Here is a 20693-nt window from a genome sequence, read left to right on the forward strand (position 1 = left end):
AGCGCTCCCCAAAAATATAAGCGCTCCCCCAAAATACAAACGAAAACACCAAAATACAATTACAAACACTTGATAAACGTGATTTATTTATACATTAGATAAAAAGAGGTTGATATGGGAAATATATAATTAAACCTTTAAAGAAAACCTATAAAAGGATGAATTAATATACGATTGAAATGAAAAGAAAAATAACTTTCTTAACGGTAAGATTTTTGGAATCTGGCTCTGGCACCACGACCACCGAATTTCTTTGGTTCCATTCTTCTTGAATCAGCAACTAATAAGGTCTTGTCGTAAGCAGCAAAAACTTTCTTTAATTCGTTTTTAGAAGCTTCGTCAACGAATTTTTGGTGGTAAGCAATTAAACCTTTAGCGATGGCTTGTCTAATGGCGTAAACTTGGGAAACGTGACCACCACCGGTAACTTTAACTCTAATGTCAATGTTTTGGAATTTATCTAAACCAACTAAAGTTAATGGTTCGTAAACTTTGAAACGTAAAATTTCTGGTTCAACCAAGGTGATTGGAGAACCGTTAACTTTAATTAAACCTTTACCGGCCTTGACGTGGGCAACGGCAGTGGCAGTCTTCTTTTTACCAAAAGTCTATATTAAATGGTTAGTATTTGATCTATAAAAGTGATCCGAATCGGCATTCAATAGTCTTGCTTCTTATCGCCCTGCTTCCCCCAGCTAATCATTCTAATCCCCCTATTCCATCTTCTTCAATGTTCATCTACTCAATATACTTCATATTCAAAACACATTCAAACTATTCAAACAAATCTTCGGCATAAACAGTACCCATCTTCAAACGACTTATTTCAAGCAGACACCAAAGCACGATTCAGTATTCACGACTCGGTACTCACGAATCAGTATTCACGAATCAGTAATTATAACATACTTGGACAGATGGAGTGGACATGTTGTTTGGTTGACTATAGTAAAAAGATTAAAAGTAGCTAACTTTTTTCAAAAATTTTTTTTTTTCAATACTACACTTGTGAAGGAGAAAAAAAAAGAGTGAGAAAACTACTCAGGAAAGTGTCCTGCCAGTCACGTGAACACAGGCCAAACCCGCACTGCACACACCGCCGCCCGCGATGCCGTTGCCAGCACTGAGTTTCCCGCGAGCCGCGCACGCCCCGGTCTTTTGTTTGTTAGTGCGGTGATGTACGCGCGCGTGCCCCGATGTGCAGCACTGCGAAGGGCCCGCGTCACGTGCCGTGTGACTACGGTTTTTATGTACAGTACCCGCGCTTTTCAAACTGAAAAATTTTTCTTTTTCCCATTTGTATGGTGAAAAAAGTGAGTGAATGAGGGTTGATGCCTGAGTGGGAAGGGAAAAAAAAAAAACTTAACCTTGGATATAATTCTCTTTTATTTGAACCTTTTATTACATCTTCTTAAAGTTCATCCTTTAATTTAGTAACAATGGCTATCTCTAAGAACTTACCATTATTGAAGAATCACTTCAGAAAACACTGGCAAGAACGTGTTAAGGTCCACTTAGACCAAGCTGGTAAAAAAGCTTCAAGAAGACAACATAGAGCATCTAAAGCTGCTTCTATTGCCCCAAGACCATTAGATGCTTTAAGACCAGTTGTTAGAGCTCCAACTATCAAATATAACAGAAAAGTTAGAGCTGGTAGAGGTTTCACTTTAGCTGAATTAAAAGCTGTTGGATACTCTGCTAAATACGCTAGAACCATTGGTATTGCTGTTGATCACAGAAGACAAAACAAAGCTCAAGAAACTTTTGATGCTAATGTTGCTAGATTACAAGAATACAAATCTAAATTAGTTGTCTTTGACAGAAAGACCAAGGCTTCTGAAGCTGCTGCTTTCGAACAAGTTTCTACTCCAGCTGTTTTCCCAGTTGTTCAAGCTCAACCAGAATCTGCTCCAAGAGCCGTTGAAGTTCCAGAACAAACTGCTTTCAGAACTTTAAGATTAGCTAAATCTGATAAAAAATACAAAGGTATCAGAGAAAAACGTGCTAAAGAAAAGGCTGAAGCTGAAGCTGACAAGAAGAAGAAATAATCTAGTTAGTTTCATTATATCAACTCCACTTTTAATAAACATAAAATCAAAAATTTATAATACATTTTTAATTATTTAGTCATTCATTGTAAAATTTGAATTGAAAAGTGTTTCTCATCTGTTATATATTGTATCTATCTAGGTCTAATCAATTTGTACATGTATTAATTAATGTAGTAACTATTACCTTACAACAATGTAGTAATTTTTTACAATTACAATAAGGTAGTAACCTTTACAATCAAAATAATGTAGTAACCTTTACAATTATAATAATGTTTTGCTTTTTATTTAATTGATTATATAAACTAAAGTATACAAATAAAAGAAAATGATCTCATTAAAATTCTCCTAATTAGTTATTAAATATATATTAGAATATTAAATCTAATCAAATAAACCGAAACCCATATCATCATCGGATTCTTCTTTAGCTTCTTCTTCTTTCTTTTCTTCAGCAGCAGCAGCTTCACCTTCAGCGGCAGCAGCACCACCAGCGGCAGCACCAGCACCAGCAGCTGGAGCAGCAGTGATGTTGAAGAATAATTCTTTCAAATCTTTACCTTCTAAAGCTTTAGCATAGATATCAGTCCAGATAGATTCAACTTCAACATTAGCTTTAGAAGTTAATTGAGCTAATTTTTCAGCACTGATTTCAATATCAGAATCAGCCAAGATTAAGGCAGCGTAGGATAAGGAGGTTTCAATAGACATCTTTCAATATACTTGGGTAGGAACTAGAGATAATCAATTTAAGCTTTTTACTAAATTGCAGACTATTTCTTAGTTTTGACTTAGTGTAGAGTAAAACTGAAGTAATCAACTCTTGAATTTTCAAAAGTTTTTTTTTCTTCCTTGACTGAGTCTGAGTTTGCAATGGGTATTTCTCTTTTTTTTTTTTTTTTTTCAAAAATCATGGGGTACGGGTGCGTCGCACTAAACGCTAGGTCTGGTGCCCTAGTCACGTGGATACTCAAAATGGTTGCAAATACCATTTTCGTCTCCGTATATAGTGATGGAACAGTGTAAGATGGCCGAGGACCTGCTGAAGGGCATTGCAGCTTATGAGTGTTCACGAAACGAGCACCACTACCAAGGGAGTGACTAAGACTGTCGAGACTTTGATTATTACTCAAGCACTTTCATAAACACTCAGATCAACACTTCGTACGAGACTCCTTCAGGTAGACTCTGAACAACGTTTCGATTAAGACTTTAGTTGAGGGTTTTTGTAAGATGATGGTTTGATAGAGTATAGTTGTGAGTGTTCTAATCAGAATCCGTTGGTAAGGGTGATGCTGTTCACATGTTTGCTCAGAATTTGTAGAATCCAGAACAAAAATATCTAGAAATCAACACCAACATAAATAATCATCTAATACAATTCCTACATTTGATGGAGTATAACTTTAGCAAAATAGATGATTATTTGATGTTTATGGGTATACCCAGGCAAGCGACGAAACTAGGAGTGGGCAATTTTTTTGCAGCCGAAAAAGTGAGTAAAAATTAAATTAACTATACACCAGGTTGTTTAAAACCCATCTCGAACATTTATATAATCAACGTACCAAGTCTTGGTATATTTCCTGATTCTCTTACCATGAATAATCAAAGGTAAAGCACACATCATAAGAAGAAACTCAAGTATACCTAAAATGATAAAAATATTTGTATTAGACATTTTATCTAACCATAAACTACAAGTGAAGGTAAAAACACAACTCATGTAATTATTAATGATTGAAACCCCACACATCATTTCAATAATCATTTCAGGGTAAGCATCCATTAGATAGGCAAGTCCTACATCCCCCAGGCAAGCAAAACCATAACCAATCAAACCAAGAGCAAAATAAGTAACTCTCCAATTCCATAATTTATCGGTTGAAACTGCGAAAAGAATGAAGCCAAGCGGAGCCAAAATACCTGGAACGAATAAAAAGTATAGTCTAAACTCTGCTTCCATAACCCCATTATTTCTTTTTGCCATCCAAACTGTAAACCAATCACTTAAAGGCCCAGCATACATACAACCAATGATAGCACCAATGACGCAAGGCATGTTCATCATTGCCACTCTATTAGTGCTATAATTGAAAGGAGCATTATAATATTGATCATCTTCCACCGTTAAATAAAAGGTAAGAAGGGAGTCTTGCATACCCCAAAGTAACCCACCATAAATTACTGGGATGAAAAGGAAAACTTTAGTCATTAATTTTAATTGGGTTAAGTATTGCTTGAAACCAGTTCCTTTAAGGTTTGGATTTTTGGTGATTGGTTTAATTTGTTGTAAATAAGATTTTTTCAGTTCATTATAACCAGTATCTGAATTTAAAGAAGAGTGTTGCACGTTAATAACCTGATCAATTTTTTCATTTTTATTACCAAGTAATTTTTTAATGAATTTTTTTTCATCAGCATCATCAAGATGATCATGGCTTCTTACTGAATTGATAACCCCCGAGAATTTATGTCTATCGAATCTAGTTTCATGTAAACCAAAGATGATTGTAATGAGGAGCCCAGTAGCGATGAAGACCCCAAGCCAACCCACCCATCTGAACCCCATGGATTCTACAATAAACCCAGCAATCAAGGGACCTAAATAAGTCCCCACCGAGGTGGCCAACATATAAAGGGTTAAAGTAGAACCTAATTGATGTTGGAAAAATAGAGCACTTATACTTTGTTGAACATGAGCTTCAGCACAAGCTTCACTCCAACCGACAAAAAATTGATTGATGATTGCATCGGCGGTATTCTTCTGTAAAGCAAAATAAAGTGATCCCATCAAGCCAACAAAAATACAGATTATATAACTTATTTTATGACCGTATAGATTTGCGAATGGAGCCATTAAAAAGGTACCTGTCCCAATGGCAATGAAAAGCACTCCAGCACCAGTATTCATTGAAGCATAACTGATACCATATAATTCATTAAGAGAATCCTCCGTGGAACCAGCATCGTTTGAAACCCCAGCAGTGAATCCAGTAATCACCAACAAGATGATTAAATTCCAAATTTTTTTACCAAAAGACCAATTTAGTGGATCGTTTGGAGAATCCGTTGGCTGAGGAACAAGAATAATATTGTCGTGAGTTTTCAACCCAGAAGCAGTAATCTGATTTGAATTTGGATCATTTTCGTTATCCGAATACGAATCCTTTGCTTCGGTTGAATAGATATTGATAGTACCTGGAATGAATGAATCATTCGATAGAGTTTTTTCCAACTTCATCACGTCTACATACCATACATCCTACACTTTCTAATTACATCTATGTTCGAGCGTATATATACTCATTTCCAGTTATTAAAGCAAGATCAAGATAAGCAACAACGTTATCAAGTGTCGAACTTCCAAATGGGGCAAAGCTGCAAAAGTGTCAACCAAACCTGCAACCCAAATTCCGTCCCGGCCAACCTGCAGTATAGAGCCGCAAAGCTGCAAAGGCGAGCCAGAACACCTCTTGCGACAAACAGCAGCTGAAAAGTCGGTATTTATATTTTTTTTCACCTATATGGATCGGGAGTAAGGCACCGATGCTGCAAAATCAAACAAAAAATAACCAAGGAGACACCTGCGCAATAATATGGCAGTCTTGCTCCAATGCATCTCGTTTGCAGCTCAAAAAGAGGTTGTGAATTGTTCATGACGGTCACCGTGCTTGGGCTTGCGTTGTCACGGTATTTCTGTCGTTTCATTCATTACAGTCGTCGCTCATTCCATATTCCCGTCTCCGTCTACTACGTCTCCGACCAGTCCACAGATGAAATTTGTTTACTTGTATCCTCTGGAGATATTTATAAAGGAGGGGAGGGAGGTACGGGGCTGTTGCGAGCGCGTGCGTGCCGTATTCGGAATTCCCCTAAGCATTCCCTAAGCACTCCCTAATCCTCATCCTAACCACACTAACAATAGCGGTGACCTCAATCATGAGTGATACAAAACTCACCCTGGCTTGTCTGAGGGCACACCAGTGTGGGGAATAGCCAACCCTACTTGGTCTCGCACCAAGCGATGGATCCTTGACCAACAAGAATGCCTGGTGACATTCAGAATAATAGAATTTCTTATCAATGTTTATAATCATCAATACTGTACCTTCTTTAAATGGACTCATCGAAGAAAAAGAAAGTGTACTAAGAATTGCCCTCCCCACTAGGGTGCTTTGATTGTTCAAAGGCTCAATTCCTAGTTACCAATTTCAGAGATGTTATTCCTGTTTCAATCTTGTATCGAACTACTTGGTAACTCCCATTCTTTTGCGAATAATAGAGTGCTGGATCCCACCCCAATTATAAACACATGTCTGCTACAGTACGTATTGTCATATATACACACACACACATATATATATATATATATATATATATATGAACATGTAGAAGTTCAAGCCGGACACAAATAAATCATCCCTTCTTTTTTACTTTGTTGAGAAACAGAAGAAAAAAAATTACACAAATACACCAAAACATTGGTTACGCCCTTTACCCAGTGCACCCTTTTTGCTCTTGCAATTGAAATTCTAGTTTCGCATCAATCAGTACAATAAAGTATTTATATATATAGAGATACATATATATATAAACACATATAACCTATATATATAGATTTGGCAAACTGGTTGGTATTTTTTCCATTATTTTTTTTCCATTAAACCAACATGAAGTTAATATCATTAATTGAATTATTGATATTTGTCACATTAACCAATGCATTACCCACGGTTCCATTAGGTAAAAGCTCTAGTGGTGTTCAGTTATATAAAAAAAACTTGAAATGGGATTACCAAAATGATAAAGTCCGTGGGGTCAACTTGGGGGGATGGTTTGTCATTGAACCATTTATCACCCCAAGTCTTTTCGACGTGTGGTCTAAGCCAAATGACGATTCTCAAGTTCCCGTCGATGAATACCACTATACTCAAAAATTGGGTAAAGAAGTTGCTAAACAACGATTGGAAACTCACTGGAAAACCTGGATCACCCAAGATGATATTTCCAAAATCAAACAATTGGGATTAAACTTTGTTCGTATTCCAATTGGCTACTGGGCTTTCCAATTATTAGATGACGATCCTTATGTTCAAGGTCAAGAAGAATACTTGGATAAAGTTCTTGATTGGTGTCGTGATGAAGGTCTTTATGCTTGGATTGATTTGCATGGGGCCCCCGGATCTCAAAATGGTTTCGACAATTCCGGGTTGAGAGACTCTTATAAATTTCAAGACGGTAATAATACCCAAGTCACTTTACAAGTTTTGGATAAAATCTCCAGTAAATATGGCGTTGATGATTATGATGATGTTGTTGCTGGAATTGAACTTTTAAATGAACCTCTTGGTACCATTCTTGATATGAATAAATTAAAATACGATTATTACGATAAAGGCTATCAATTCGTTAGACACGGTAATGATGACGGGAACGACGGGGGTTATCCTGGTAGTGACCAAGCTGTTGTTATCCACGATGCCTTCCAAGATATGGGTTACTGGGACGATTTTTTCAATCTTCCTGATTATTATAACGTTGTTGTTGACCATCATCATTATCAAGTTTTCAGTGGAGAAGAATTGGAAAGATCAATCGATGATCATATCAGTGTTGCTTGTAACTGGGGGTCTGCTGCAAAATCAGAATCTCATTGGAATCTTGTTGGTGAATGGTCTGCTGCCTTAACCGATTGTGCCAGATGGTTAAATGGGGTTGGTAAAGGTGCTAGATGGTCCGGGGATTTAGATGGCGTTTCTAAAATTGGCTCTTGTCAACCTTACTTAAGTTATGGCAGCTGGCCTGATTCTTACCGTACTGATGTACGTAAATACATTGAAGCTCAATTAGATGCATACGAACAAGCCGCTGGTTGGATTTATTGGACTTGGAAAACTGAAGATGCCGTCGAATGGGATTTCCAAAGATTGACCAAAGCAGGAATCTTCCCTAGCCCAGTCACTGATCGTACTTATCCAAATCAATGTAACTATTAATTTTTTTTTTTTTTTTTTTTTTTCAAAAAAAAAAATTTTCTTTAATTCGGTCCTTCATTTTTTCGTTTATCAAAATTTACATAGATGTTTAATTTTAATTATTCTTTCAAGTTAATTATTACTTCTTTAAGTTGTAAATTAAAATTACTTATTTAAGCTTTTAAAAAAATTATCAAATATCTCTAATATAACCCTACTTGCATACTCGTATTCATGCAATTCGTTATATATTTGACAGGAAAATCGGGCAAATATTTTACCGTTGTGATAAACCATTGGCACATACGTATTATACTGCCTGATCATTGCCCCGTATACATACTCTTCACACTGTTTAACCATCGTCGCATCGTCAAATAATCGGGGATTGGCCATTGGAACTTCAACGGTGACTAATGCACCCGAAATCCCTAAAACCTCAACGTCCCCCCATATTTCCTTGACTCGCTTGGCTGCTTGTTCACTTAACCCTAAACAGTACTCATAGATTGCCCGTTCTCCTCCACAGACTCCTTTTCTGAACTCGATGGCGCTTTCAATGCATGCGATTGATGCGTAGTTCTTCGACCCAATAAATGTAAACTTATCGACAAGATTATCACTGGTGTAACTATGACTTATTGGAAGCGTTTGTACTTTGTCATGATGCTTTGTATCAACGTATAACATTGCACATCCTCGAGGCACAAATAACCATTTATGTAAATTGGAAATGAAAAAATCAGGCTTGAAGTCACCAAGATCAAATGGTATCAACCCAATACAATGGGCACCGTCTACTAATGAAAGCACTTGATACTTCTTACACAACTTGACCATTTTTTCAAATGGGAATCGAATCCCCGGCATCGAAGTTATAGTATCAAACATACACATTTTAACCAGCTGGGTTTTAAAAATCTCTTCTATTTTACCAACAATCTCGTCATCCTGGACCGGGTAATTGATTTCAACAACTTGATACTCAATCCCTTTGTATTCTTTCAAGAACTTGACGGTGTTCCCACATGATCCATAAACTGTACTCATCATCAACACCTTATCACCTTTCTCAAAAGGGAAGGATCTTAATACAGTATTAATACCAGTGGTGGCATTATCAACAAGTGCTAAATCTCGATAATCACAATTCACAAACTCGCCAACACTCTTTAAGGCCCTAACATACTTGTCTGGAAGATCATATCTAATATATCTATCTGGATACTCAGCTTCTTTGGAAAGGGTTCGAACATACTCCTCATGGACTGGCTTCGGTGTTAACCCATAACTTCCATGGTTTAATGGGTATGCTTCCTTATCAAGATTCGGGAAATATTTTTCCCGAAATTTCTTACCAAAGGGAACAAGTGGACTCATATTGTCTGTTTGTATCTGGCTAATTATTCAAATCCATCCCTATATAGCATCCTTTTTATACTTGCGACTGCAAAATTCCGCTCGTAGATAAAGCTATACTATGAGTCAGCAGTGCTGAGTCAGCAGTACTGAGTCAGCAGTACTAGTTTAGTAGTACCGAGTCAGATGCTTCTGACCCATTGTCCTCTTCGATAAGCATCGAAAGCCTATTCTCCCACTTACGTCTAAACCTTATCTTTTACATATTCTTTTTGAAGAAATTTCTTGCAACATTCTATTATCTTAGCCTTGTCCATTATCAAGATGAGCCTATCTCCCCTGTTTGCCCTTATCCACACAGATAATATCCAAATCTTAACATCGGCTTAACCGTTGAGCTCTTTTTAACAACAAATAGAGTAAAATTGTACTTTGAAGGATTCGTTACTTGAAGTAGTTTAATCATCTACCCGTGGGGGATGATTATCACACCCGTACATCCAAAATCGTAAAAAAAAAAAGTGTATTGTACGAAGTGATGGCACCTCCGAACCAAAACCCGGTCTTCCAAACTAAATGAGTTGCTAAATTAAAAGTTTGAACCAAATAGTGATTTAAAAGAATAGAAGAGCTCGCTACTTTCAAATTGTTGAGATAGCCAAAGTTTTCAGTACAAGTCTTCTTGATCTCTCCAAGATTATATCGTTCAATCACAACTCCGAAAGTTAGTTGATGATTCAAAGATGTTTTCACTGATATCAAAGTATAATTCGAGGCCAACTTCGCTACTCTCAAGACATCTACTAAGAGGCAAAACCTTTTATAGACCATTGTGTTCTTTGTCCCTATTGAAAAATTATCAATTGCATCATATACATCAAAAGAAGTCAATCCCCGTTCGACCATTCCAGATTCAGAAACTATATAGTACAAATAAGTCACCAGACGATGACAAGACCGGTAAGAATAACCTTCTCCCCAAGAAACCAGTTGTAACCAAAGAACAACTATTGGCAAGTGCAACCAATTTTTTTTCAAGGTTTCAAATTAGATTGAAATGGCTATTGAAAAAATCAAATAGACCTTTTAATACTGATGATTATTCAGCATTATTTAGTTGGTTAGTTATGGGGAATGCTCTTCTATTCTTCCTTGCTACAACAACATTTTTTTCCTTAATTATTTTCACGATAAATACTGTTTTCGCTCAAGAGTTTGTTGCAAGAAAAGTTGGTGAATTCATAACTAAAAACTCAAAATTAACCGTTACTTTCGAACATGCCATTGTTCCTGGTTGGTCAGATGGGAAAATAAGTTTTAGAAAGTGTTTTGTTAGTAGACGTCCTAAAAATTTTAAGAAATTCGTTAAAGGTTCTCAAGCTGAGGCTTATGCTGCAAGTCAATCTCAAGAACTCGAAGACGATAACGCAGCTGATGAGGAATATGATGATGGTAACTATACTCAATTTGATTTGACTATTGAAGAAATTAATGTATCACTTTCTTTCAATAAATGGGTCAATGGTACTGGAATCGTGGAAACAATGGGGATCAAAGGTATGAGAGGTGTAATTGATAGAACTCATGTTCACTGGGATCCAGATGATGATGCAACAAATTATAAAAATATTTATGAGCCGGGTGATTTTGAATTTGAAGACTTTAAAATGGAAGATGTTTTATTCGAATTATGGCAACCGAATAATTTTAGGCATTTTAATGTTGCAATTTATAATTGCGAATTATCTATATTAAGAAAACATTGGTTATTTTACGATTTCTTAAATGCTAATATAATGAGTGGTTCTTATGATAATTCGTTATTTACAATTCATAAAAAACAAAGATTTAATGACTATAATGCTCCTTTAATGAATAAATCTTCAACTTCAAATTCAATATCTGACACTTGGAAACGAATCACTAGATTGAGAGTTGACTCTTTGAACATCGATCATTTAAATACTGGTTTGGAAGGACCGTTCGGCTGGATCACCGATGGTAAAGTTGATATGATTGGTGACGTTATGGTACCTCAAGATAATAAAGACTTAAATGTATCAGAATTAGTTAAGATCATTGCAGACTCTATTAAAAAAGAAGCTACAAGATATAAAAATCCCGAAGTAGTTTCAAAAAAACCAAATCACCATTCAAGACTAGCTTCAAATACAAGTATAGAAGATGATATTCTGAAATACTTCGTGCTTGATCTAACTATTAAACTAAACAATGTTCGAGCAACATTACCTTTTAAAGCTCCGGAATTAACATATATTAATTATGCTTTGATTAGACCTATTGTCGCTTATATTAACTCAAAAAACACCTTCATTGAGGTTAAGAGTCGTATTGTTAAAAATATTGAAGATTTCAGCGGCTCTTGGACAATTTATGACTCTCTTTTAATGGATGATATTTCTGAAGAGGTCTATGATAGTTTCGTCGATTATGTTGCCGATGAAGAAGCAAGACTAATAAGAATGAAAAAAGTAGGTTTCTGGTCAATCCAACTATTATTCCAATTAATAGTTTTTGGATTAGGTGCATTAACTTAGTCTGAGTTTTACGAATTATGAATATTGTACATTTAAATTATATTTATCTTACAAAAGGAATACACCAACATTATATTTTTGGTCCAGCCAATATTATATAATACTTGTATATATCAATGAATAAATAACCACTAACCCATAGCATCACATTCTTAAAACTAATATAAATAATGCAATATAACTAGCAAGACTTATTATCGATAAAAGCAAGACAGTGTCACCACTAGTTTTAAACATTTCCATGTCCTTCTTAGGGTTATAATAAATATCAACAGATGCGGCCTTAACAACCCCTATAAAATACAATAAGCATCCATAAGCTGTATAAACAGTACCTACCGGTAGAAACTCCTTGGAAAACAATTTAATAATAAGAATTGCAAAAGATAGTGAAGAAATAGCTGATCTAGTAAATGCTCCTTCGTAAGTTCTTTGATGTGCTCTTACGTCCAATTTTAATCCACTGCTAAGGATATCTAATCTCGATGGTAATCTGTCCCTCTCCATACTTGGTCTTGCTTCTTCCATAACTTTTAGTGCACTTTTTAAAATATATGAACCAATTGTAGAGGTTCTCTATTAAAACAATCCTCAGTTTGGGATTTTGAGATTTTCACGAGTTTTTTTGCCAATCGAACATCAACATCAATTCAGAAAAAACTACTACTTCACAAATATTAAAGCACCAATTGTTGCTTCTCTTAAACCCATATAAAAAGAGCCCTAAATCAAGGTGTGGTATTTAACTGCCCTCTTCAAAATTTTAAACAGCAGTATTATCACCTATTTTCTCCTCTGTCTTAAATCCATTTGAACCTATTACCATGGCTCCACCCAAAAGATATTGGGCCAAGTTGAAAGTGCCCTCTGAGTTTTTGAAAACGTTACCAGAATTCCCCCCTCCAATATCGAAGTCCCGTTTGAAGAAACTAGCCGCTGAAGAGCGTAGAGCCTTAGCGGCAGCATCACAGTCCAATGGTAGCAGTGCAGGTGCATCAAAAGCAGGCTCTCCAACTCCCAGTATGAATGAGTCTATAGTGGACGAGCATGATGGGAATGATTTGGAAAGTAGTCCTGTTAAATCCCACAAGACCAATCCTGCTTTAGCCCTTGCTAATCAAAATAATGCTAAAATCAACTCTGGTGTTAAGGAAATGTCAACGGCTGGTTTAACCATGAATAGTGCCAATAGTTCAAGCTACGCCCTCGATAAGTCGGGGACTGGTGTTAGAAAGTGGAAAAAGGGCCCAAGACAATTCAAGACTTTTAGTGGATTCAAGGTTACTTATTCCGCTTACAGAACCATGCCTACTTCGAGATCCAAGCCTGAGAAACTGGCCAAGGCAATCAAAGATAAAGCTATAAAAAACGAAACTATAAAAGATGACCTTATCAAGGAATCCTCTTCTGGGGCCGCTACTCCTGTAAACTAAGAAAGTAGATGAATTACGTCCTTTCCTACTTTCGACTTAGAAACGATTATGAATTCGATTACGCATTAAAAGATAATTGATCCTCATTTGTATATTAAAGGAATTATTTGTAATATAACGTCAATGATAATAAAAGAGTATGTAAATCATGGTGTCTATATAATCACAGTTGTACTACTGAAATAGAATTTTGCTCGAAGTGCGGTATCGATTTTTTTTTTTATTGAATTTTTCATATTTTTCATAACTGAAGAAAGGACATTAACTTGTGAATAATACTTTAATACGGGAGACATGAGACCAATTCTACCTGGCAATAAATTTCCGTTACCTTATTCAACAAGATGTTTTGTTTTTGGCGGGCAAAGGTGGTCATCGAGTAAAGTATCTTCTACTCAAGCTAATCAAACTATATCGAACAAGCAGTTATTATACACCACGGATCCTTTAACTCCAGGTTCAATATTCTTTTTACCGCATGGAACTCGTATTTTTAATAAGCTTATACACTTTATGAAAAACCAACAACAGAAGTATGGTTTCCAAGAAGTTATAACCCCTCTTATATATAAGACTAAGTTATGGGAAATGTCTGGTCATTGGGAGAATTATAAAGATGATATGTTCAAAGTTGTTGGTCATGATTTAAGTAAAGAAGAAGAAATCCATGAACATAGTCACGAGCATAATGATAATAGCGAAGGTTTACATGATTATGCTTTAAAGCCTATGAATTGTCCTGGCCATTGTTTAATTTTTTCCAAATTTGATAGATCTTATAAAGAATTACCAGTTAGGTTTTCTGACTTTTCTTCTTTGCATCGTAACGAGGCTAGTGGTGCGCTTTCTGGCTTGACAAGAGTACGTAGGTTCCATCAAGATGACGGTCACATTTTTTGTGAAGCCCATCAAATTAATGAAGAGATCACCAATACTTTAAACTTGATTAAGGATACCTATAAAGTGTTTGGAATAGGTGAGAATGACATTGAATTTTTCCTTTCTACAAGACCAGAAGATAAGTTTATAGGTGATGTAAAAGACTGGGATCACGCAGAATCAGAATTAACTGCAGTTCTTGATAAAACTGCAGGGAATGATAAGTGGTCAATAAGAGAAGGTGATGGTGCATTTTACGGTCCAAAAATTGATATTTTGTTGAAAGATGCTTTCAATAAGAAACATCAAGTTGGTACAATCCAATTAGATTTCCAATTGCCTCAAAGATTTGATCTTTCTTATAAGTCTCAAAGTGGTAACAATGATAAACGTCCAATTATGGTCCATAGGGCTGTCTTTGGATCCTTAGAAAGGTTTTTCGCTATATTATTAGATCATTATCAAGGTAAGTGGCCATTCTGGTTGAATCCAAGACAGGCCGTCATCATTCCTGTTAATGAATCACATCAAGAAGCAGCTAAAGCCCTTCAAAAACAATTACAGGGTGATATAATGAGTGAACAGAATGAAGTTTCTCCAATGACCGGATACAATTTTTACGTGGATGTTGATGATAGATGGGAATCCATTGGGAGTAGAACGAGAGACGCTATTTCAAAAGGTTACTCATATATTTTAACCATTGGTGATAAGGACATATCATCTCAAACTGTTGCCATAAGATCAAGAGATGACAGAAAAATCACCAGCATGAGTGCAGAAGAAATTTACCAAAAATTCATTGATTTAGAACGTAACTATCTCTAATCAATTTGTATATATAAATCTAATCATTGTAAATAGCGTTGTTGTATAATAGAAAAAAAAATTTTTTATATTTATAAGTATGTATAAGCGTATATTTGAAAAGTATAGTACATTTAGCTGGTTATGCAAAAAAGAAAGGAGAAAAAAGGGATCACCCTAGAAGAACTGAAGTGATTAATACATTTGGAGATCCAAAGAACTGAAATTCATTATTGTTTACCATAACCTTTAGAGATTAAGATTTTTTCAATGTCAGTCCAGAAATCTCTCACAAGTAATTTATCTCTAAAACGTTTATCACCTCTATCAACTTTTATTTCAGTTACATTCCAGTCTTTAATTTGTTTTGGTACAACATCACCTTGGTAACACAAGTAATAACCAGCATATCTTTGAAACAATTCTTCAGGTTTTGAATATTTATATTTTGCAAATTGCCATGTTTGACCAGTGGTGAATATGGCAACGACTCTGTCCCAATATTCTGGTTTAGTGAATACGTCAACGTTATCAACAACCATAAAACGTTGCCCTGCGGAAACCAATCTTTCCGAATTGTGCTGTATTGTTACAATACCATTAGAAGGTTTAGGGTTTGATGCTGATCCAGGTTCCACAAATTTCCCATTTTCAAGAAATTCTTTAATATTTGTAAGAGAAATCAACGAAGTAGTAGCAGGCGAAACAATAATAATCGGTTGTTTTTTGGGAGTACTGTGACCATTAGCCTTTGCACTGGACCTACTTGATGGTTTGGAACCTTTCATTTGTGAAATAAATCTTTTAGCGTCTGAAATCAAGTATCCAAAATCTATATTTTTAGAACCTCTCAAGGCCATACTATGATTAATTGATTCTCTTTCATATTGGGCAAGTCTGTCTAATTGCGGGTCTTCTAGCTTACGTTTCTTGCTTGCTTCAGCAGCCAGTGTTGAGCTGGAAGCCGAGGTTGCAGTGGCAGAAGCAGCATTTGAAGTTATCTTAGAAGAATCTTTGGCTACTTTTCCATCAGCAGCCGAATCCTCACCCTGGATAAAAGTACATGTTTCCGAGCTACCATTCAACCAAGTGGTTAATTCAGCTTTAACCAAAAACTTGAAATCCGGAATACCAAGCTCCAAACATTCATTTTTATAATCAACAATCGAAGATTTTTCATGTAGCCAACAAAATACTACAGCCCTTAATGGCTGCTGATTCCCTTCGTTGTGAAAATTTGTGAGTTCGTTGAGATCAAAATCGTCCGAATATTCACCAAATTTAACGTGTGTAGCATCTTTTATCGATTCAACTTGTTGCTTACTGTCACCATCAACTTTCGAAAAGAGAATTGGTCCATTCTTGGTGGTTGTGGCACGTAATGCACGTAACGGAGACACAGCACTCATATCTGATATTGATCTGGGAAATTATGCGCCGCAAAAGGATTGATTTGGCTGTGATAGGTCAATCTTCCGTAGCCTTCACCGGTTCTTCGATATACTTTCTGTTTTTTTTTTCAGTATCAAAGCTCAGTTTGATCGAAAATTTTCTCAAAGTACTGCATCAAAAGCGTACTGCATATCACCGTCCACATTAAATAAAACGCATTCAGGGTATCTTTAAAGGATGATTCACTTCTTTTAAGTGGTGAACTTTGTTTGAGAATAGCATGTCTCTGGCCATTGACAAAAGCCAGGTGAAGGCCTGGCTTGACCACTCTTCCAAGATGCTTGAACGGGCACGTGAGATGTGCACTGAAGCACAATCACTGCTCTTATCTACTAGTTATCAAATAGAGACCTATTTACCAGAAAGACTACGATTCTGCAAATTCATGAATGATAAATTGACGAACCAACAAAAAGTGTTAAGTAGAACGGTAGAGTCTATTAGAAAAGAAACAGAGCTGGAGCTTACGAGATTTTCGGACAAAATTAATGAAGTATTAGTTCCAGCTTTAGAGCACCTAAATAATATTGTATTACAATTACAATACACCAAAATACCCTCATTTATTGTTGAAGAAAGCTTTCAGCTGGAAGTACAGAACAAGAGCTCGAAGAGTTATATATCTCTCGGTGATTTTATATCGGTGGATGCATTGGCCTTGCTTAAGACTAATATTGAAATCTATAAAACCAATTCACAAAAACTTCATCAAATGCTCAGATCAAATCTAAATGACATTTTGATAAACCCATTCCAAAGCACGATAACAAAACAGTATAGCAAGGTCATTAAGCAGTACGATGAAAAATTACCCATGCAATTTGGCATGAAAGTAACTTCTGCTGGTCCAGTGGTAGAATCCAATAATACCATCAATACTCTTCTTAAAGAAAATCAGTCCTTGGAACAAGAATTGGCCGCAATATTGGCAATGTTGACCAACCATTACGATCAATGTGTTCGCGGACTATCTCTTATGGAAGGAAATGCAAACTATACTCCAGTCGATCTTGAAGTATTGCAAAATGACGCCCTTGAATTACCAGAAGTAATGAAGGAACTCAATACGGTGTATAATGTGATCTTGAAAAACGAGTCGCGGGCAAAGCTGTACCTTGAGGCTGCAATTCCCCATGCGGATAATATAATTGAACTGTCTAAACATTTATTCGAATCTTACAAAGAGTTTAGAAATAAACATATTGCAAAATTTTTAGTTTTGTCGATGAAGGCGAAAGAAAGATTTTCAGATTGCTCAATTGAAGGAGAGCCTGAAAAGGACCCGATCGATATATACTCAGAGACAATAAACCAGTTGAGTTACCATTATGGTCAATTCCTAGAAGTATACAAGTCAAATTATCTTCATGAGTTACACTACGAGAAATATGTTTATCCCAGAAAGTTCATCAAGAAACTAGCTGATTTCTTAGATGACGGTTTATATCAGTTCCAGGAAGAAGAAAGAGACAGAAGAAAGAAGTGGCTCACAAAGTATGGTGACTTCATTCCTAAAGAATTTAAATTGCCCGGGGAATACAATCAACCCATGGTTGTGCAGGTCGTCACCGATGGATTAGATGATATTGAGCAGAAAGATGTCTCGCAAGAGGATGACGAGGAAATGATGCTTTTGAAGTTAATAAGCTCTAATAAATGAATATACTAGCTTTCTTCTCGTTTTGTAGTAGTATATAGTTGTAAGCATAATCTCATTAGGAAATTTGGCTTTCGCATCGATAAACAAAAATGCTTCATTGATTAATCATACAAAATATTGACAACCTCCAGTAACCAATCGAGAGAACGGCAGCTGTTCATAAGTATCAATGAGTCTGTACAAGGGAGTTCAATTCAACAGATCTTCCCCGGTTACCTTTTCTCAGCCCAAAAATGATGCGTCAAATAAAACGCAGCTGATGAGCATGAATCAGTTGGCAAATTCAATGAATAATGAATACTCCGATCAAGAGCTGGACGAAGAGGAGAATGGGGGTGATGAAACTCCTAAGCATCGATCAATGGCCACACCTGCATGGCTTAATGAGTCTTCGAAGCCCGATTCTAGCACGATACCAGATATAGGCAAGTATGGGATTGGTGCCCAACTCATGATGAAAATGGGTTATCAGAAAGGCAAAGGTCTCGGTGTAAATCAAGAAGGTATAGTTAACCCTATAGAAACAAAGTTAAGGCCCCAAGGTTTGGGTATAGGAGGGATGAAAGAGAAAACGCACGAAAATGATTACGATATGAGTAGTGATGACGAGGATGATGTTAAGAAAATTTCAAAGATGAAAGAAAATCATCAAGCATTTGATTTGTTCTCTTTGATTGAAGACTTAGAGCTCAAAGGAGTCGATGTACCATTGAAGTATAAAGAAATTTCCGATTCAAGTTCACACCAACATCTTGAAGTTCTACGAGAAAGTTTTGAAAAATTGAAATTAGTCAATGATAAGTGGGATTCTTATATCAAACAAGAAAGATATCTCTCATATCAAAGAGATGATTTAAGCAGATCACTTCAGTCACAAAGATTGCAACTTGAGAATGAAGAATCTGTTTTGTCGATAATAAACGAATTTCAATCGATTATTGAGTCAATGTCATCTCCAGAAGAACTAGTACTGTTAACTGCAGAATATTTTGAAAAATTGCTTCTGCCTCCATTATTATCGTACAATAAATTACCTGAATGTGCAATCGGATTGTTATCAGAGACAGTCAAAAGTCTTTTGACTAGTTTGAATATCAATGATCCTAGTTCTAATACCAATGGATTGATTATCTCTACTTTACTCAATTGGTGTGCTAAGTATAAAACTATTGATCCGGCGAGCTCAATGCTGTCACTTACGCTTTGGGACTCGCTTATTGCCTCCACTCTTTCTCTGCAATTGGAAGAATATCTTCTCGGCGACGACTACTCTCAATCAAAGCATTATAGAATAATTGACTATCTCGACTTCTGGGCCGACTCGCCAATATTGATTAACAGCTTAGTCACAGTTGGACTGTTAACAAAAGCACAAATAATCCCGTTTCTTTCAGATCAATTGAAAGCTTGGAACGTGAATGATCCACAAGAATTCGGTCCATCTCAGTATATGGTTGAATATAGTGATGTACTTTTTTGGAAATTGGATAGCAATACCTATTACCAATTATTGGCTAATTCTAATACAAAATTCCAGGAATACTTCGATTTAGAAAGCGAGAACTCAATATGGGACTATGTCGACGGAAAAATTACCTCCAGCAAGTTTATCGACCCTCTTATCGAGTTTCAGGATATCTGGTGCGTACTCTTCAGATCACTATTACCCAAGCCGGACGAGGAGAAACTTCAAGGTGGTACGGTTCAAGTATTCCAAAAATCATGCTTTAAATTTCTAACTCAAGAAGTCAGTGCTTCCAAATATTCGAGAAAGGCTTTAGAAATGATTTCCCAATTACTTGGCTGTTTGGTAAATTTGAGTGATAAGGGTCAGTATTTCAGCAGCGAACAGCTTGTTGTCTTCCTTCAATTCTCCATCTTCAATCCATGGATTGATCTATGTCTTGATTTCCTAAACTCGATCGATTTAAATACATTATACTTTAAGCTGTGGCTTCAGTCATGGATACTGATGCTACAACAGGTGGCCAGATCCTTGACACATGAAGCTACCGATCTAATAGACTGGTACGTGGACTTATCAATCAATCTTGTGAAAGAAAAACTTGCTGGTGGGCAGGTCAAACCACCGAAATTGCCTATTATCAAAAACGACCATCTGCCTTCGATTGACAGCATAATTCAGTTTATTAGAAGTGCCCGGTTTGCGGAAGAACCAGGTGACAAATCTCAGGGTCAAGCCGAAGGAATCCCATCGTACCAGCTCATGACTACTTTCAAGGATGTCGTCATCAAATATTGTATGAAAAATCAAATATTGTTCACATCCTCTGGTACATACCATCCCTCTCTTGGCTTACCCTTGTACAAATTAGAGTTCGATTCCGGAAAAAAAGCCAAAGCATACATCGAAGAAGATGTTCTTTGGGTAAGTACCGCTCCCAACGGTAACTTTGGACCCATTAATCTACATAACCTAGGAGATCTATCAGGATCTTTATAGTTTAATGAGTAACGTATTATTTGGCAGTAAAAAAACCTCCGTACCTAAATTT

The 20693-nt window shown here is 36.3% G+C and overlaps 15 protein-coding genes across 15 annotated transcripts; 8 read left to right on the forward strand and 7 right to left on the reverse strand.

The window, feature by feature from the left end:
- Window positions 1-173: 173 nt before the first annotated feature.
- Window positions 174-933, reverse strand: RPS16A (40S ribosomal protein uS9; the record flags this gene model as incomplete). The annotated part of the gene is made up of 2 exons (XM_020220403.1): window positions 174-608; window positions 910-933. The coding sequence occupies 2 exons, from the start codon at window positions 928-930 to the stop codon at window positions 201-203; spliced, it is 429 nt and encodes a 142-aa protein (XP_020078582.1). The 3' UTR covers window positions 174-200.
- Window positions 934-1439: 506 nt separating this feature from the next.
- On the forward strand, window positions 1440-2048 carry RPL13 (60S ribosomal protein eL13; the record flags this gene model as incomplete). Its single annotated transcript, XM_020218221.1, has 1 exon — window positions 1440-2048. The coding sequence occupies one exon, from the start codon at window positions 1440-1442 to the stop codon at window positions 2046-2048; it is 609 nt and encodes a 202-aa protein (XP_020078583.1).
- Window positions 2049-2322: 274 nt separating this feature from the next.
- On the reverse strand, window positions 2323-2877 carry RPP1A (ribosomal protein P1). The gene has a single exon (XM_020222846.1). It carries the CDS (start codon window positions 2760-2762, stop codon window positions 2436-2438), a length of 327 nt encoding a protein of 108 aa, XP_020078584.1. The 5' UTR covers window positions 2763-2877; the 3' UTR covers window positions 2323-2435.
- A 705-nt stretch (window positions 2878-3582) lies between these two features.
- HOL1 (Hol1p) lies at window positions 3583-5295 on the reverse strand (the record flags this gene model as incomplete). The annotated part of the gene is made up of 1 exon (XM_020219938.1): window positions 3583-5295. One exon carries the CDS (start codon window positions 5293-5295, stop codon window positions 3583-3585), a length of 1713 nt encoding a protein of 570 aa, XP_020078585.1.
- Window positions 5221-5550, forward strand: HYPBUDRAFT_151254 (uncharacterized protein; the record flags this gene model as incomplete). Its single annotated transcript, XM_020220404.1, has 1 exon — window positions 5221-5550. The coding sequence occupies exon 1, from the start codon at window positions 5338-5340 to the stop codon at window positions 5545-5547; it is 210 nt and encodes a 69-aa protein (XP_020078586.1). The 5' UTR covers window positions 5221-5337.
- Window positions 5551-5850: 300 nt separating this feature from the next.
- Window positions 5851-6400, reverse strand: HYPBUDRAFT_151255 (uncharacterized protein). The gene has a single exon (XM_020220405.1). It carries the CDS (start codon window positions 6179-6181, stop codon window positions 5927-5929), a length of 255 nt encoding a protein of 84 aa, XP_020078587.1. The 5' UTR covers window positions 6182-6400; the 3' UTR covers window positions 5851-5926.
- Window positions 6401-6485: 85 nt separating this feature from the next.
- XOG1 (glucan 1,3-beta-glucosidase) lies at window positions 6486-8069 on the forward strand. Its single transcript, XM_020220406.1, has one exon. It carries the CDS (start codon window positions 6725-6727, stop codon window positions 8048-8050), a length of 1326 nt encoding a protein of 441 aa, XP_020078588.1. The 5' UTR covers window positions 6486-6724; the 3' UTR covers window positions 8051-8069.
- Window positions 8070-8194: 125 nt separating this feature from the next.
- Window positions 8195-9409, reverse strand: HYPBUDRAFT_103068 (uncharacterized protein; the record flags this gene model as incomplete). Its single annotated transcript, XM_020218241.1, has 1 exon — window positions 8195-9409. One exon carries the CDS (start codon window positions 9407-9409, stop codon window positions 8195-8197), a length of 1215 nt encoding a protein of 404 aa, XP_020078589.1.
- Window positions 9410-9971: 562 nt separating this feature from the next.
- HYPBUDRAFT_159412 (uncharacterized protein) lies at window positions 9972-11946 on the forward strand (the record flags this gene model as incomplete). The annotated part of the gene is made up of 2 exons (XM_020222438.1): window positions 9972-10348; window positions 10379-11946. The coding sequence occupies exons 1-2, from the start codon at window positions 10132-10134 to the stop codon at window positions 11944-11946; spliced, it is 1785 nt and encodes a 594-aa protein (XP_020078590.1). The 5' UTR covers window positions 9972-10131.
- Window positions 11947-12090: 144 nt separating this feature from the next.
- Window positions 12091-12453, reverse strand: HYPBUDRAFT_3496 (uncharacterized protein; the record flags this gene model as incomplete). Its single annotated transcript, XM_020223350.1, has 1 exon — window positions 12091-12453. One exon carries the CDS (start codon window positions 12451-12453, stop codon window positions 12091-12093), a length of 363 nt encoding a protein of 120 aa, XP_020078591.1.
- Window positions 12454-12601: 148 nt separating this feature from the next.
- Window positions 12602-13499, forward strand: HYPBUDRAFT_151258 (uncharacterized protein). The gene has a single exon (XM_020220407.1). It carries the CDS (start codon window positions 12771-12773, stop codon window positions 13377-13379), a length of 609 nt encoding a protein of 202 aa, XP_020078592.1. The 5' UTR covers window positions 12602-12770; the 3' UTR covers window positions 13380-13499.
- Window positions 13500-13564: 65 nt separating this feature from the next.
- On the forward strand, window positions 13565-15114 carry MST1 (threonine--tRNA ligase). The gene has a single exon (XM_020220408.1). The coding sequence runs from the start codon at window positions 13674-13676 to the stop codon at window positions 15084-15086; it is 1413 nt and encodes a 470-aa protein (XP_020078593.1). The 5' UTR covers window positions 13565-13673; the 3' UTR covers window positions 15087-15114.
- A 97-nt stretch (window positions 15115-15211) lies between these two features.
- On the reverse strand, window positions 15212-16703 carry CDC73 (Cdc73p). Its single transcript, XM_020222847.1, has one exon. It carries the CDS (start codon window positions 16472-16474, stop codon window positions 15296-15298), a length of 1179 nt encoding a protein of 392 aa, XP_020078594.1. The 5' UTR covers window positions 16475-16703; the 3' UTR covers window positions 15212-15295.
- A 17-nt stretch (window positions 16704-16720) lies between these two features.
- Window positions 16721-18217, forward strand: HYPBUDRAFT_151260 (protein kinase regulatory subunit). Its single transcript, XM_020220409.1, has one exon. It carries the CDS (start codon window positions 16738-16740, stop codon window positions 18175-18177), a length of 1440 nt encoding a protein of 479 aa, XP_020078595.1. The 5' UTR covers window positions 16721-16737; the 3' UTR covers window positions 18178-18217.
- A 129-nt stretch (window positions 18218-18346) lies between these two features.
- HYPBUDRAFT_101704 (mRNA splicing protein) lies at window positions 18347-20641 on the forward strand (the record flags this gene model as incomplete). The annotated part of the gene is made up of 1 exon (XM_020218134.1): window positions 18347-20641. One exon carries the CDS (start codon window positions 18347-18349, stop codon window positions 20639-20641), a length of 2295 nt encoding a protein of 764 aa, XP_020078596.1.
- Window positions 20642-20693: the final 52 nt, after the last annotated feature.

This window comes from Hyphopichia burtonii (assembly GCF_001661395.1).
Source record: "Hyphopichia burtonii NRRL Y-1933 unplaced genomic scaffold HYPBUscaffold_1, whole genome shotgun sequence".
Taxonomy (NCBI): domain Eukaryota; kingdom Fungi; phylum Ascomycota; class Pichiomycetes; order Serinales; family Debaryomycetaceae; genus Hyphopichia; species Hyphopichia burtonii.

Bases quoted from the DNA above. Each gene is read 5' to 3' on its own strand.
- HYPBUDRAFT_151258 (XM_020220407.1), top strand. From the start codon at position 12,771: ATGGCTCCACCCAAAAGATATTGGGCCAAGTTGAAAGTGCCCTCTGAG.
- XOG1 (XM_020220406.1), top strand. From the start codon at position 6,725: ATGAAGTTAATATCATTAATTGAATTATTGATATTTGTCACATTAACC.
- HYPBUDRAFT_151260 (XM_020220409.1), top strand. From the start codon at position 16,738: ATGTCTCTGGCCATTGACAAAAGCCAGGTGAAGGCCTGGCTTGACCAC.
- MST1 (XM_020220408.1), top strand. From the start codon at position 13,674: ATGAGACCAATTCTACCTGGCAATAAATTTCCGTTACCTTATTCAACA.
- CDC73 (XM_020222847.1), bottom strand. From the start codon at position 16,474: ATGAGTGCTGTGTCTCCGTTACGTGCATTACGTGCCACAACCACCAAG.
- RPP1A (XM_020222846.1), bottom strand. From the start codon at position 2,762: ATGTCTATTGAAACCTCCTTATCCTACGCTGCCTTAATCTTGGCTGAT.
- HYPBUDRAFT_151255 (XM_020220405.1), bottom strand. From the start codon at position 6,181: ATGAGTCCATTTAAAGAAGGTACAGTATTGATGATTATAAACATTGAT.